At 34.1% G+C, this 17,804-nt stretch overlaps 1 protein-coding gene across 4 annotated transcripts in view; it reads right to left on the bottom strand.

Moving 5' to 3' along the window:
- Positions 1-17,804, bottom strand: part of Fgf12 (fibroblast growth factor 12) — a 513,569-nt gene that overhangs the window by 148,512 nt on the left and 347,253 nt on the right. For all 4 annotated transcript variants that reach the window (XM_058583579.1, XM_046458017.2, XM_046458016.2 and 1 more), the window contains one exon: positions 16,463-16,566. In XM_058583579.1, coding sequence (XP_058439562.1) covers positions 16,463-16,566 — 104 coding nt within the window. The remainder of the gene's footprint in view (positions 1-16,462; positions 16,567-17,804) is intronic.

The following is a 17,804-nucleotide window of genomic DNA, read 5'->3' as shown; positions in this document are numbered from 1 at the left end:
AGTTTTTGTGTGAATATGTTTTCATTTCTCTGAATATACTCCTCAGAGTGAAATTGCTGGGTCATATGATAACTCTGTGTTTCATCTTTTGAGAAACTACCAGACTGTTTTCCAAAATGCCTACACCATTTTACATTTCTACTACCAAAGTATGAATGTTTCACTCTCTTGCTTATATGCATGACTACCTTTAAATATACATACATCAAAGTGCATGTGAGGCAGTATCTCCGTGTGATTTTAATTTGCATTTCCTTGATGGCTAATGGTGTTGATCATATTTGCATGTGGCTACCAATTATTTATATATGTTTTTATAGATATGTCTAATTAGATCCTAGTCACATTTATTTGGGTTATCTTTTTATTGAGTTGTAATAGATATTTACGTATTTTGGATACAAGTTCCTTGTCAAATATGTGATTTTAAAATATTTCTCCAACTCTATGGATTGATATTTCACTTCTTCTTTGAGTTCTTGGAAGTTCCAACTTCAACTTATGATGAAATCCAACTTATCTATTTTGTTTTCTTTCATAGATTGTTCTTTTGATACCATATCTTTGGAAACCACTGCTCACTCTAAGGTCACAAACACTTACCTCTATGCATTCTTCAAAGAGTTTTATAGAAATAGCATTATATTTAGGTCTATGATCCACTTAGAGTTGATTTTTTATATACAGTGTAAAAATTAGCCTTTAAAATAAGAATCTTTGGGAGGGGTGGATAATGTACTACCAGTCAGACTTTGTGAGGTTTTAAGATAATATCAAGGAAGATCTTTCAATTGAAATAACCAAGAAGTTCCTGGAAATACCTTTAACACATTTATAAAGGAAAGCATTTCATTACCTAATATACAAACTTTTAAAATATACACATCTTATCCCTGGATTCTATATAAAAAAATCAAAACACAAAGATAATACAAATGACAGAAATTCATGATTAAACTTCATGAAATTTTAGAAATTTTATGCCAAAACACAAAACAAATCATGTTTCTATAACCTTGCTTCACTCTTTTATGATATGTAACAATTTAATTTTTTTTATAGCATGAAAGCATAATGTTTGCCTTTCTCTTATCTCATTATTAGAGCATCTATAAGAGTATTATGCTTAAAGAAATATTCTTGGAAATCCTGTTTGAATTCATTTCTTCTGTCATTCTCTATTACCAAAATATATTGATCTCTTTCATAGTACAAATCCCAAATTGTAATGCTTATCTTTTACATGTTGTCTTACTGTCCCGCTAAAGTGAGGGTGTTTCATTTGTTTCCAACACCTGAGACAACCTGTACTGTGTTACTAATTCTAAATAAATAGGTAGCAAGTGATTGGATGAACAGGAGCAAGGAAACCATGTGGATCCCAGGCTTTCAGGAACAGCATATTATTGTGAGCACAGGTAAATGTGCCTGTGCAAAGTCATTGTGAAACTGGTGGCTTCCAGTTTCCTCATGACCTCTCAGTTCCCTGCAGAGAGAACCTTTTCTCATCTAGCAAATCAGAAGAATGAAAGTTGAAGTAGTAATGCTTATTCATCCTTGCCCTAGCAATAGAAAGAAAATTCAGAGAAAATACCGAGCAATCTGCTATGAAAATTCAACAAGCAGAAAGCTTCTGTCCAAGTCCCAGGTGAAGTCTAATCTATTTGGATTTGAATAAAATTAGAGGTAATCTTTCTTTCCTATACTCTCTGGAGTTCAATATTGAGCTTCTAGTAGAAGCTCATAAACTTGCCAACTAATGTTTACAGTGATTTAAAAGATCTTATGCAACCTAATGAAGAGACTACATATGCATATCTATGATTCAATCTGTTCACTTGTTTTCTGTCTCCATCTTTCTTGTCTTAAATTCTTATACCATGTATAGTTGTGGTCTGGGGAGGTGTGGTAGTTAAGAAGTATCTACCCACATCCACTATTCTCTTCTTTTAAACAAACCTTTGCTATGAACTAAATGTTTTATTCCCCCCAAATTCATACATTGAAGCCTGACCTCCAGTGTGATGGTATTTGGAGGTGGGACATTTGGGGATGTGGCCTTTGAGGTCATAAGGGTGAAGCCTTTATGAACTGGATTAGTGCCCTTATAAGAACAGAGAATTTGCTTCCCTTCTCTCTCCTATTTACTATGTGAGGCACATCAAAAAGATGGCCAGATGCAAACCAAAAGGACAGCCCTTGCTGAAACCCAACCATGCTAGGCCTACCAGCCCTCAGAAATGTGGGAAATAAAAGCCCATTATTTGCAATCCTCCTGCACTTGCTATCTGTGTGAATTAATCAAACAAGCCCAACTTACTGAGACAACTCTGGTTTTGATGGATATTACAAAACAGATAGCTTAAAACTAAAAAAAAATATAGACAAGCAAAAACAAAAATAGGATTTACCATGCTCTCTTTCCACCTACGGGTGGCCATGTGACGCAGTTCTATCCAATATCTATAAGTGGACACCAGCTGGAACTTCTGGGACAGTGCTACCTCTCCTGATGAGAGGCACCATCTCTTCTATCTATAAGTGGACACCAGCTGGAACTTCTGGGACAGTGCTACCTCTCCTGATGAGAGGCACCATCTCTTCCTCTGTGCCCACTTCTATTGCCTAAAATGCTCACATGTTAGCTGGGGATGCAGAAGACACCTTGTGCATGAAGAAAAAGCCAAATAGATAAATCCAAATGAGTCTACTGAGTCAATGAACCATCATAAAGTGATGTCTACCTCTGAACTTCTCACTATATCAGAAAACTTAAACCCCTGATCCCCTGTTAAACCATTATTATGGCATCTGTATTACTCACAATCAAACTAAATTTCTACTTAATTCAGTAAAATGGACTTAAGAAATCTGTAATTAGAACATGGTCTTTGGAAGAAAAATCAGAAAAATTTCAAATTAGTCTGTGAAGTTTTGTGCATACATTGACAGCTCAAATTATGCACAAAGTTAAATGTGGGAATCACATGTAAGGCATGTTTGAAGTGACTGCATGATTATTGTCTAAATCCTAATCCAGGACCCCCCTTTCTTTCCATGACCCTTTCAAGGGTTAAATAAGTACTATCAATAATTATATCAAGACCTCAGGCATAAACTGGAACTATTCTGGATGAACCAGGACATACAGTTACCCAATGGGACACTGATGTTCTCAATGGCCTCAAAATAAAGTTATTTCTTTCTAGTTGGAGCTGACTTAAATATGTCAGATATATTTTTACACATCTAATCCATTTTCCCAACTTAACAAATATCTTTAAAATTTTTAAGGGGTGTGTGTATGTATAGAGGTACACGTGAGGTACACTATAAATACAAGAGGCCATGGGCTTAAAAAATACACTACTTTTTGATCTGTCTCTGTCTACCACTATTCTTATTTGACCATCTATCACAGGTTTTGTTGTTTGTTTTTAATATTCTCATTTTCTTGGTGCTATCTGTTCAAAGAGCCAACTTCTCTGCAGATTTGTTTACAAGAATGACTCTCTTCTGTCTCTATGCTTCACCACATCCCTGTTCTAATCAAATTTAAAGGGCTGAGGGTATAGCATATCAAAGCACTAGACTAGCAGGCATAAGACCCTGGGGTTTGAGTCCCAAATACACACACACACTTCAATTAAAAATTAAAAATAAATTGAAAAATCCACTAATTTTCCCCTCTGCATTTAGCACTCAAAATTCCCTTTTCTTTTTCTCTCCCTGAGGTCTATGAATGTCACAGATGATAGATTTATTTTATGTAGTACTCTTCCCTCCAAGTAAGTTACATAAGGAGATATTTCCAAGAAGGAAAGTTCCCTGAAATTGAAAACCTGGTTGATGTCAGGGGAGGGAAGGAAAAAATACTGACCTGTGATTTTTTATGATTTTTCTGTTATAAACCTAAGCAATATTTAAGTATGAAAATTACTTATATTTACATTGAATTTGGAGGGAAGACAAGGGAAGGCAGAACTAATAAGGCCAGAGAATGCCTTTTGGAAATTAGGCTGGACCAGAAAGCCAGAATAAAGTCATTTAACTCCCCAGAAGGAGGCCATTAAATCTGTCTGCAGGAACAAGGGGCATGTAGAGTAAATAAAATCTTAGCTTTCTAGAAAAGTCTCGTGACTTTGAAAATTGATCATCTTCCTATCAATTTATCAGGTAAAAATAATGTAACCTAAACTGGGTTATACAAGAAGGGCCATTATCCTTATTGGCTCATGTAACTGGAAAGTTCAGGGCTCGCTTCTAGTGTGGTATGTGTCTACACACTAACTTAAAGGAAGTAAATAAGACTTAGCTGCTCCATCCTTTGATCTAGACCCCCATCCTCTGAATATAGGAATCATTCTCAGGCCCTCATGGTGTTAAGATGGTTATAGTCTATAGCTTGTCTCAGCTCCAAATACAGTAGGGAAGAAGTATGCATGGTTACTCTTTCAGAAAAAGTCAAAACTTGAACTCAAGCTAGTTGCCCTTAAAGGAAGGATAAATACTCTGCAACTAATCACCCATGGCAATGGTGGCTAAAGATATTGGATTAGGTAAACTAGGAATCACCACCACAACTAAGAATGGGATTAATCCCATATAAACCTCAGAGACTGATGGCCAGGAACTGGGGAAAAGTACACTAAGTATCTTATTTGATGTATCTGCTGCTACTACTATTACTGCTTATGGTGAACACTGATTGGCTGGACCATGCACTGCTTTGGGGCTTTTTCATGTATCTTTCCTTTTAATCCTTACTATAATTCTACAAAGCAAGTATTGCCATTGTTATTTCCACTTTACATATGAACATACTGAGTCTAGAAAGCTAAGACAGCTTTCCAATTTAATGAAGAAAAATAAGTAACAAAGCTGATTCAATTTGACGTTATTCCTAAAGCTCACATTTTAAAATAACACCTACTACTGTGTATAATTCACCAACAAAAATCATTTTAAAAATTAAGAAATAAAATGTAAAAAAACTCAAAATGCCATACTATAAATAAACATGTAAAAAATATAAAAATAAATTAATACACACACTAATATAGCCTGATTTGCTGATGACTAAAGGAACAATATAAATACTTTGAAAATAAAACTACCTATTGCCCTATTGTGCATAATGGCAAGATGGAAAGGAGAAATGTAAAATTTGATATCATTTTCAAATGATTCTACCCAAGGTCCTCATTAGTGCTGCTCTGACAAACTGATTATTGCTTATATTCTTCAATGAAAAATGTTTCTAGAAACACATATGCTAATTTTAACAATTAAGGCTAGTCCTGGAGCTAAAGCATTAACATTTTCCAGAAGTTATAAAATCTTCAAATAGAAGCTAAACTACCTTCTACTCAACAAAATAAAAGTTACATCTAATTCAAGGGTGAACTGACAACCATTAGAAAGTGCACAGAGTCACAATCAGGAAAACTACTACAAAGACTTTTAATACCAGGCAGCCAATGAATTACTTACTGCCAGAATCAAACTGCATGTTGCCTCCATCCACTTACTCAGCAAGATTTTAACAGACCTTTTTAAGGTCTGTTAAAAACCTTCATATGGGAAATTCAATTTCCAGTGCTACTAGAGATACTAACTATACCACATATAGTGTTTAGCTGCAAAATATTTGCATGTGATGGAATAGATAAAACATAAAAACAATTCTAACAAAAAGAAGAAAGGAGACAAATGACTTATCAAAGTGCAAAATAATCATATGCAATAACAGTGGATGCTAACTATTACTTAATACCTATTAAAGAATAACTGATAATGTGTTGATTCTTTCTGGCAAAAAGGCAATCTAACCCCCCCATCAAAAAATCCATATGATATGTTTCCAAGTAATAACTGCCAGATTCTTAGGCTTGTGGGCTTTCATATTTTCTTTCTCTTAGTTCAAAGAATACTCTGATTTTGTTCCTTATTATGATGAACTTATTTAGGTCAATGATCACTCCACCCCCCCCCCCCATTTTCCCCCAATATCTAATAGTTCACTCCTATCCTTCCTCCCAGAGTTGTTGTGAAATTTAAATACAAATCTAAAAGTACTTTTAAAATAATAAAAACTAAACAAATTATATTATTTATACAAGTACAGCCGTTCATATTGCTGTGATAACTGCCGTTGCTATAGCTACTCTCATAACAATTTACATTACTTACTCATTAGAGGATACATTAACTTAAAGGGGTGAATTTATCACTTATATGGATTTGAACAATTGCTATTGGTTCATGCAGTGTTCAGAATCCGAGTTTATATAATTTGTCTTTGTTTATCTAAATAAAAATAAAAACTCTCATTAATTCATAAACTACCTAATTCCTACTTGGGAGATAACTGTATAAAGTTTATAAAGTAAACAATGGCTATAATAAAAAAAAAGACCTTTGCAAACATGTTAATCATAATCAGTCACTGAAATGACAGGGATAGTGTGCTAAGTGCATCAAACTACTCATTAAAAATGCAAATTATTAAAATTACATTATTTTAAAGTGTCGTTTCCCCTAGATACAAATGTCAAAGCTCCCCATTGTCCAAAGCTTTAAGTTACATTTTTGCTTCCCAAATATTGATGCGCCAGATATGCCAGACATTACTCTCCTAAATTTCTTTTCTCCTATCATTTCCTTCTTCAAACCTTGGGTAAGAAAAGGGATGGCAGGCAGAAGTATGGGAGAGTGGGACTGGAGGCAGACTCAGAGAAATATATTAAGACTATAACATTCACTTCAATTGGATGAAATAAAATAAAGAATTTATTCTTGCCCCAAAAGGAGTTTAGCCTCTGACCTTGGCTTCCTAGAGGTGGTCTTTGTTTACTGAGGGTCTTTGGACAGTGAGAGAATAACAAGGTGGTTTAAGGTGGGAGCTTTGGGTCATTCAGTACCCATTAACCAGGAGCCTGAGTCCAGCTATATGGGAAACCTATCAATCATGTCTACTTTTTTGGAGCCCCAAATAAATCTCTAAACACAGAGGCCCAGGAGGTCTTCTTTTTCAGCAATACTTCTTGTGTATCTTAACTTGACAATACCAGAAGAGTAATGTATCCTGACTCTAGAAGAGGAAAAGGAAGTTCTGCATTTGATACTTCTGCTGTTCTCTGCCAAACATACTTCTTATTTTATACTATATTCTTTTCCTATAATAAAATAAAACTACGAGTAAAATAACAATAACTTTCAGTGAGTTATGTAATTCTTTCTAGCAAATTGTCAAATAAAAGGGTGGTTTTGTGAACAGCTGCCCCTCAAAATTTGCAGTTGGTGTCAAAAGTGAGGCTAGTATTGGGGACAATGCCCTCCAACATTGTCTTTGGCCAAATGCCTTACAATAGGTAATGATGACAGTATGACAGTATGTATAAACTTCAAGATAAATGTCCTCTAGTTTACCCATTTTTGTATGTTCAGTGTATAGTATAGTACCTGGCATTTGGTAGAGCCAATCAATACATGTTGAATGTTGGTTTCCTGAGATCAACTTTTAGGACAAACCAGCATTGGTACAGTGGTTTGTAAGACCACCATAAATCTCTGGTCTATGTGATTATAGTTAATTGTTCAACTATTATATGAAATCTATTCTATTTATATCTGGAATAGATAATGCTTTAAAATTCAACAAGTTTTTTATTGACAAACTCCCTTTATCAGCAAATATGAGCAACACCAAAGTTGGGGAAATAATTTATCCCTTGTAGCAAAGACAAATATATAATCCTTGCCCATCAGCAACATAGAAGCCAAGAGCTAAGATGTTAATGCAGAAGGAACATCTGGTTCTCAGTGAAAATGTGTGATGCAGTGAAGTGTAATATTATGTGAAATTTGAGCTGAGCTACAAGAATGATTAGAAATTACACAGATATAGAACAGAAAAAGGCAAACTTAACAATATCAGCAATGACATGATAGAAACATTATTTTATTGTGTATATATTTTATTACAATTATCTTTCTATATGTAAAATATATCACAAGTATTCTAAACACAATTTGAAAATAACCTAGCTTTATAATTTTATACAAAAGGATACCTATCATTTAATGTATACAAGATTCAGTTCAAACTACTTATATACTAGAAGATATTGATGTAAATTTAGGGAGAAAGATAGAGAAGAGTTTGGGCTTTACCTTCTCTGTATATGATGAAAATGTGCCTCCCCTCCTTCAATCCCCACCTAAGTGAAATTATTTAAGAAAACTTAAGTAAACTTACAAGCTTTTACAAACATGTATAAAATTCAAAGAGAATAAAAGATTTGAAAATGTGAAATTTCAGGTGAGAACTGATTAAATTAAATAGCAAAAGTTTAAAAATTAAAGGCATTGCCTGTATAAAGTAAAATTTGTAGAAAGGTCTGTTTCAACAGACTGTGAGGCACAGCAGTATTTCCTAAAGAAGATGTTTCAAAAACAGAAGCTTCTAAAATTCTTAAGCTTCTTTTCTTAGGGGGGAGGAGTAAGGTCTTAGAAAAAATTTATGTTCTGTGCTTCAAAAACTGTATTACTTATATGTCATTAAACACTGTTTTGGACTTCCTTTCAAAATAGTGCAGTGAGTTTAAATTTAACTAAGGATTTGAAGATCTTATACATTGAAAACATTTTTCCTGAAAGAAATGGCAGAAGACACAAATAAATGGAAATACATCCCACATTCATGAATTGGACTACTTAATATTGTTAAAATGTCTATATGACCCAAAACAATCCATACATTCAATGCAATTCCTAGCAAAATCTCAGCGGCCATTTTTTGTAGAAACAGAAAGCCCATATGAGATCAAAGAGAACCTCAAATAGCCAGAATGGTCTTGATTAAAAAAAAAGAGGATAAATAAATAAATGAGGAGGCCTCATACATATTAAAAAGCCAGAATAAAAGTATAAAGACAGACATATGCACCAATGGAACAGAAAGAGAACCTAGAAAAAAACTTCCACATTTATTATTGAATCATCTTTAGGAATGGTGCTGAGACTACACAACAGAGAATGGGGAGCTTCTCAACCAGTGGTACTGGGTAAACTAGATATCCACATGCAAAAAAAAAAAAAAATGAAAGTGAACCTTTACATTATAGCACCTGCAAAAATTAACTCAAAGATTAAAGACCTAAACATAAGACGTGAAACTATAAAACTTATAGAAGATAACATAGGAGAAAATCTTCATGACTCTGGATTTGGTAATGATAATTTCCTGGATATGACACCAAAAGCAAAGGCTTCTACAGTCAAAAACAACAAACAAACAAAAAACAAATGGACTTCATCAAACTTTAAAAATTATGGATAGCAAAGGAAATAATCAAGGAAATGAAAAGGTAATGGAAATATTTTCAAACCATTTACCTGACAAGGTGTTAATATTCAGAATATATAAACAACTTCCACAACTCAACAACACTTAAAACTCATTTAAAAAATTAGGCAAAAGAATTGAATAGATACATTTCAAAGAAGAAATACAAACAACATTCTAACATGTATATGAAAAGATGTTCAACATCAGTATTAAGGAAATGTGAATCAAAATCCTAATGAAATATCATCTCACACTTGGTAATAGGGTCAACATCAAAAATAAAAATTAAAAGAAAAACAAAATATGGTAAGAATAGAGAAATATGAACCTTTGTGCACTGTTGATGATAATATAAAATGGTATTTCCATTATGGGAGACAAAATGGAGTTTTCTCAAAAAATTAAGAATAGAATTATCATATGATCCAGGAACCCCACATGTGAGTACATATCCAAAAGAATGGAAATGGAGATTTTGAAGGGACATTTGTATATCTATTTTCATATACATTAATCATATAAGCAAGAGGGGACAGTAACATATTCATCAACAAATGAACAAATAAAATATGGTACAGATATACCAATGAATTTTATTAAGTCTTAAAAAAGAAGAAATCTTGTCCTATGCTACATGGATGGATGCTGAGAACATTATACTAAGTAGAATAAGCTGGAAGGAAGGAAGGGAGGGAGGGAGAGAGGGAGGGAGTGTTGGGGGAAGAGAAAAAGAGGTGGGGGAAGGAAGAAAGAAAAGGGAAGAGAAGATAAAAACAAGAAAAGAAAAATTCTGCATAATTCCACTCACATGAAGTATCTGAAGTGGTTAAACTCTTGGAACAGAAAGTAGGATAGAGGCTGCTAGGAGTGGAAGAGGAGGGGAAAGGGGATTTGCTGTCAATAGACATTCAGTTTCGTAAGATGAAAGAGGTTCTAGAGACTTGTGAAACAACGTGCATACAGTTAACAATACTTCAATGTACACTAAAAAATGTAAGATGTTAAATTTTAGTTTTTGTATATCGTGCCACAATTAAAGAGGGAGAAATAGAGAAAAGCACTGGAGTTAAAACTGTCATGAAGGTCCTCTGTCCAGATAGCTAGGATGAAGAAAATACATTAGTGTAAGGACTAAACATATTGCCAGGATCCAAGCAAGGTAAGCATCCCTATGGAATAGAAGGAGAACACACCAGTAGGTTGCAGCTGCAGGCTTACCGTGCTTCTGGTCCTGAAGGAGATGGTGTAGCCAAGTTCCTTCAGTCAACAGAAATAAAAACCCTCTGTGCGAGATGGGGAACCAGAGCCAGGATAGCTGCTAAAATCAGGAACTGGATAGAGTTGTAGAGCTCCTACTCTAAAAAGGTTGAAATAAAAACATTTAAAAAAAATACTGCTATCTCCTTAAAGCAAGACAGAATCATAGACAAAGGATCACAAAAAATGTAACTGAGCCAAGCCACAACCCTAGCCTGGGACCCTGCCCTTTCCCCAATGTCACCCTAACCTAGGAGCCTTGAAATGTCTCTTTTAAAATCTTATTCTAAGGTCTACTGACGGTTGTACAGAAACAACCAAAAAGTGCTAAAAAGTAAGAGCAGTCCTCAGAGGAAAAGAAAAAAAGGGGAGAGGAGGAGAAATGTGAGTGGAGACCAAAATCCCCAAAACACAAAGAACAAATTCCAAATTCTAATCTATTCTAAGTCTAAAATGGCAATCAACAAAAATCAATGATTGGGATATGAATTCATTACAAGAGAAATTAACTTTATGGAAAAGTCTGATATCTGATAAAGTATGTTAGGAAAGCTCAGAGAGAGAGATGAATTAATGGATTTCTGTGAAAAGAAAAAAGTGAAGCCAGAGAACAAAAACAGGAAGAAATAAATCAAGTACAGGAAGATATTAAACAGAAAACATTCAGCATCCAAAAATGAAAAACGCTGTGATTGAAATCACAAAACAGATGGCAGAAATCCTAGTCTAGATGAATTTAAAAGCTTCTAACTTAAATCACTTAAGTATTATCAGCACAAGAGACTGGAAAGCATGAGAGAGAAATAAGATGCGTATATAAGAGTTAAAATATCGTAGAATTAGAAAAGTATGATTCTTTGGATCATTATTCCATTCCAATTCCTAATAGGAAAAGATAAATTCACAACTACACATTATAGTGAATTTGCAGATCAGGAGGTAGAAAGACAAAACATTTTTTTTTAAGTTTCTATTAAGGCTACCGACAAAGATTATTAAACTTACAGCAAGCTTTCCATCATCAACAATTGATGCCAGAAGCCAATGGGATTTTATCTTATTATTGTTTGAATTGCAATTCAAGTGTAAAAGTGAAAGGAAGACATTTGCATGGATATCAAGATTAAGTGAATTAACTACCCACAGACCCTCACAAAAAACAATAGAGATAATGGCTTAAAAGGAAGGTAAATTCAGAAGACCAAAATAGATACACATACAAGCAAAAACTACATACATTATTATAAAAATTGGTACGATTTGATTTAATGACTAACTATAAAATAACATTTATTTTAGAGAACAATTCATCAAATTAGCTAAAAGAGTGGTAGTGTTTAATAGTCAATAAAATATCCTAGGGCCCATGAGCTATTTGGAAGACAGAAACACAAAAGTTATTTAGTAATCTATGTAATTATGAATGTATGTTTAAAAAAATAAAGGCAATCACTAAAGAAATAGAAATAAAGCCTAAGTTTATAACCTAGCCAAATAATTTTTTAAAAAGGAAAGAAACTTTAATAATTCAACAGAAAATAGAAAAAAGAAGAGAAGCACAAGTAGATGAAAAAATACAAGCTACAATGGTAAAAACAAATCCAGGACACATCAGCAACCTATTAAAATACAAATTTTCAAATGAATCTTAAAACTCTAGTACTGTGCTACCAAGCAGTTCATTTTTACCTCTCTTCTATTCTCCTATAGTTTGGTGAAAGAGGGTGTCATGGTTTTGATCTGAAATATCCCCCTCAAAGCTCTTGCAATGATTTGGCCTCTTACCTCATTAATGGATTAATTCATTTGCTGGATTAATCCATTGATAGCTAATGGATTCTGGCTAGTGATTTCAGGGGGTATGTGGCTGGAGGAGGCAGCCTGGCGCATGTGCACCTTTCTCCCTATGTAAATCTCTCTTTCTCTCTCTGCTTTCTGCTCCCATAAACTCATGGACATTTCTCTGCCATGCCTATCCACCATGATGTTTTGTCTTACCTCAGGCCCAAAAGCAATGGAATTGTCTGACTATGGACTTAACCTCTGAAATTGTGAGTCTAAAATAAGATTTTCTTCCTCTAAGTTGGTCTTGTCAAGTATTTTGGTAAGAGCAATGAAAAGCTAACGAACAGTGAGAAAACCAAAAGTAACAAGGAAATTAATTTCTATGAACCAGACAAATGACACTAGGTAAACAGTACCATTTGTGAATTCCTCTTGAACTCTCAGCTTCTTTCGGACTTCTTCAGTTTGCCAAGTTACTGCCCCTCCTTCCACATACCCAGTTTATGTTCCATATTGGTGTATGCAACTGTGCCTTTCACAGGACATAGGAAATTGATTTTCAAGTGACCTTGAGCTTTAGTGCACACCAAACACATCTTAGGAAAGATGAGATTAACAGCAGATTTTTAACTCTACACAAGGCCTTGGCCCTACCCTCCTGCTGAGGCACACCAGCCAGAGGAGCAGCAGCAGTATAAGGTGTGGTGAGGCCTGATCCTCCAATATTGACCCTCTTACATCCTATTAAAGAATCTTCAGAGCTTCATCCTTTGTTTAAAGTTAAAAAACAGCATTTACTCTTATTAGTCCTAGCCATAAAGACAATCATTTTTTAAAGCAGAGACCCTGATGATAAATATCAGTGATGTTATACTTAAAAATTATTCCTAGTATCATCACAGATCCATAACACCGGGGGAAGCATCATGATTCTTGGTTATGAAGCTAGTTTAAGTGGAGAGGAGACCCCAAAAAATCTAGGTACCCAAAGCTTGTAACTCAATAAGTGATTATTGACTTTACAAAGGTGTTTGCCGCATTACAAAGACACTCCTACAGTCTAATTCTCAAAAGGTTTTTTTTGTTTTGTTTTGTTTTTAATCTCTCCCTCTATGGGCTTCAGGTCCCTATGTCTTAACTGCAGTTCTATAGGTGAGGGATGAAAAAAAAAATGCATCTCTTTAAAAAGCTGAAGAGGATAAAACCACTCCCCTCACTGCTCCCCCATTCTGCACATGTGTGTGCAAACACACACACATACACACACAGAAGGACACAGTCTCCTGCCTACAATACTGTGTCAGACTTCCTGAATTTTTCTTCTTCCTGGACATTTGGAAATTAACTCTAGTACAAATATTTGAACTCTACAGTTTTTGTGTAATTATTTTCTGAATTATGACCTTTTCAATATAACATGTGTAATAGTAAATAAAATATATACAAATATATATATATATATATATGTAATCTTTGTGTATAAAGGTTATATTATTATATTACAATATATACCACATTCAGCTGCTTATTTAATGACTGATTGAGTCCTTAAATTAATACTATACTAATTAATTAATGCTATTTAATTAAATTAATACTATATTAATATTATCTCTGTGTTTTAGCTTTTATTGCTTTTGAAATTTTACCTTAAATAGCTTAACTCTGTAATTATTCAAAACAAAATGTTATCTTTCTTTTTCTTATTTTGATTTTAGGTTTTAAAATGAATTCACAATAACTAGACACAAAGGATTGTTCAAACTATGACACACTAAAATTGAGTGCTTGTTATTTTACTGAAAATGTTTTTATCTTTAGATATTATTCTGAGCAGTAACTGCTAAAAAATGTGTAAGTGCTCCTTTAGTATATATATGTGTACTTAGATCTGAGTATGCTCAGGAGTAAAATTGTAATTTTAATTCTTGTTTTAAATACAGTTTTATTTTTAACCGATATATGGCAATTTGACATATTTATGGAGTACAGTGTGACATTTTAATTCACAATCACAATGTGTAATGATCAATTCAGGGTAGTTGGCATATCATCATCACAGATATTTGTCATTTCTTTTTGTTGGGAACATTTAAACTATAATGACTTTAATTCTAATATGAATGACAGATATATTACTAATAAGCAAGTAAATTTATCAGAGATGCATTTAACTGAATAGTGAAAGAGCCTAATAAAACTGTTAGATAACTAGTTTACAGTCAAGTAGAACTTCCTATATAACTTTATGTGAACTTCCTATATAACCTTATGTAATTTATTGATCATAGAAAGTAAGGGTAGAAATATTCAACCATGATTTTTTGTTGTTGCTGTACTTGCCAATTCCATTTATATACAGTACTCAACCATCCAAAAGTAAACAATGTGCTGCTTACATATACAAACATATTTGGTAATTATTTTTAAAAAACATATTCAGTAACAAAGGAATGATACAGAAAATATGATAATGGTTTCTTGGGATGGTGATGAGGGTCAGGAAACGGGATGAGATGGGAGAATGGTGTTTACAAATAAAATGATAGGAGTATTGTATTTCTTAAACTGGGTTGCAAATAAACATTTGCTTTTTGAAGTGTTGTTTTATCATTTTTGGTATTTTATCCATATATTACATGAATTTTTATTTATATATAAAAGCGGAATGCATTACAATTCTTATGACACATAGAGAGCACAATTTTTCATATCTCTGGTTGTATACAAAGTATATTCACACCAATTTGTGTCTTCATACATGTACTTTAGATAATAATGATCATCACATTCCACCATCATTTATAACCCCATGCCCCCTCCCCTCCCCTCCATCTCCTTTGCCCTATCTAGAGTTCGTCTATTCCTCTCATGCTCCTTCTTCCTATCCCACTATGAATCAGCCTCCTTATATCAGATAAAACATTTGGCATTTGGTTATTTGGGATTGGCTAACTTCACTTAGCATTATCTTCTCTAACTCCATCCATTTACCTGCAAATGCCATGATTTTATTCTCTTTTATTGCTGAGTAATATTGCATTGTGTATATCTGCCACATTTTTTTAATCCATTCAGGCATCTAGGTTGGTTCCACAGTTTAGCTATTGTGAATTGTGCTGCTATAAACATTAATGTGGCTGTGTCCCTGTAACATGATTTTTTAAGGAATTACTTTTCTTTTTTCATGAGTTGGCAACTCCCATATAAGAAACCAGAAATTGTGTGGTACAACATTAGGTACAGATATATCCTCTCAATGTATAACTGATTATTTTGAGAGTGAGACAAGAATCAGAATAGCATTAAGAACTTTAAGATATGTCAAGGTTCATAATGCGGTCCTTGCTGCTATGTAATTTTGTCAGTTTTAGATTCAAAAGGGGCATTAGCCAAGATGGTGACCAACACCCTTGTTTGAAAAGTCCAGAAAGAAATTCAAAAAGGGGAAGTGATTTGTCCAAAGGGCTATCTAGATACTACCTAAAATTCAAATACTACCAAAACATCCCTGCCTCTAATCTAGAGCTCATTCCATAAAGTCACACAGCTTTTTAATTAAGAAGTTGTTCTGAAAATATGACTTTTTAGGTGCCACCCAGATTTAAACACAAACAAAAACATAACCTATTCTGAAAATTTTCCACAACAGGACAAATACTACACCCAGGAAGACTGAAGTATTTTCTTTCTTAAGCCATCTTTTGTGCTGGAGACAGGGGTAACAGAAAAGGAAAAACATCTTTTCCTTGAATTAAACAGGTAAAATTCTAAAGATTAGGGTACCCTCTAGATGTGGAAGCCAGAAACAGAGGACTTAAAACACACAGAGTACCTGGCTCTTTTTCATGCTATAGAACACGATCTGAATTATAAAATCTTTATAATAGCGCTGAAAACTGGATTCAAAAACACAAAATAACTTAAACTTTCAAGTTGCTTCTTTAGAATAATGGCTTGTCCATTACCTCTCAATGTCAGTTTTGTCTCTCTCTCTCTCTCACACACACACACACACACACACATACACACACACACACACTCACACACACACTACAAGGTACTTACTGAGCTGTAGAGATAGCCTTCGCCATTCATGGCCACATAGAGGCTGGCTTTCACCCCTTGGATGGCCACCACACGCAGGCCCACAGGAATTAGATTGAAGAGGGCTAAAGTAACAAAAAGAAGACAGATAAGAAAGGGTCAGTGACCTTTTGAATAAACTGTCTTGCTACTCTCAATGATTCTTTTGAAAACTGAAGATTTAATAAAGAAATTTGGTAGGAAAAAAAAAGAAAACGAGAGAGACAGGGACAGAGACACAGGCGAGACAGAAATTCTAAGAACAAGAAGAACTGGTTTATTCTCCTCTCATCTCTGACCACCAATAACTGCCCATATAACTTCAGGAACCTTTTATAACTCATCTAAAATAAAGGGGTCAGATCAGAAGATCTCTAAGGACCCCACTTGAATCTAAACTACTAGGATCCCTGCTCCTCACAATGAACACATCCCTAAAAGGAAATGGAAATAGGCTTGTGCTCTCTAAATATTTGAGTTGCCCATTGCTCCAAAAAAAAAAAAAAAAAAAAACCACAGTCAGCACTCCAAATGTCCACCCAGAGAAAAAATTCACACCAAGAAAAATATAAAGCAGATAATCTATGTTTCTTTTAACAAGGTATTGCTATGAATTACATTGCTGGCACTATTTCAGTTATTTTTGAGATTACAAAATGAGCATAAGCAGAAAGCACTACCCCTACTCTGAAAAGATTTGCATTACATATAGGGAAAAAGCCATCATATAGTTAAGCTCTGTAGGTGGTATTACAGATATGAATTAAATATCTCATGACTGCATGCATAAGTGAATATCTCTGCAGTTCACTTTAATATCCTGACTCAGTTAGAAGTCCTTATCCGCCTTTTCTATTGATAAAATCCCCATCAGTTTTGGTCTTCTCAGTTTTGAATATAAGATGCACATAAATTAACATAAAAGCTACCATTAACCAGGAGTGCTTCTTTTTTTCTGGGTTCTCTCAACTTGGGATAATAAACCACATACACACAAACACACATGTATAGATGCACACACATTCACACACACAACACAACACAATACTGTATTTGTATTTCAGTCAAACGTTCATTTGAAAGTTTTAGAGGATCAAGCCTTAGACCACACATTCCGTGTATCAGGATTTCATTGCTAGCTGTCCTTTTTGAATTAGGATCTTTGGCTCTTTGGACTTGTTTCCTCATTTGCAATAAAAGTGCAGAATACATCTTAGAAGTTGCTTAAGGATTAATTGTTGGTTCAATTTAGATTTGAACTAGTTATTTTTGTGTTCTTTCCATTGTCCTTGTGCTACTGAAATTGCTTAAGAAATATAAGACC

Source organism: Marmota monax, unplaced genomic scaffold, assembly GCF_021218885.2.
Source record: "Marmota monax isolate L192 unplaced genomic scaffold, Marmota_monax_Labrador192_F-V1.1 WCK01_AAM20220418_F8-fsc00052, whole genome shotgun sequence".
Lineage (NCBI taxonomy): Eukaryota > Metazoa > Chordata > Mammalia > Rodentia > Sciuridae > Marmota > Marmota monax.
This window is presented reverse-complemented; position numbering and strand designations above follow the sequence as displayed.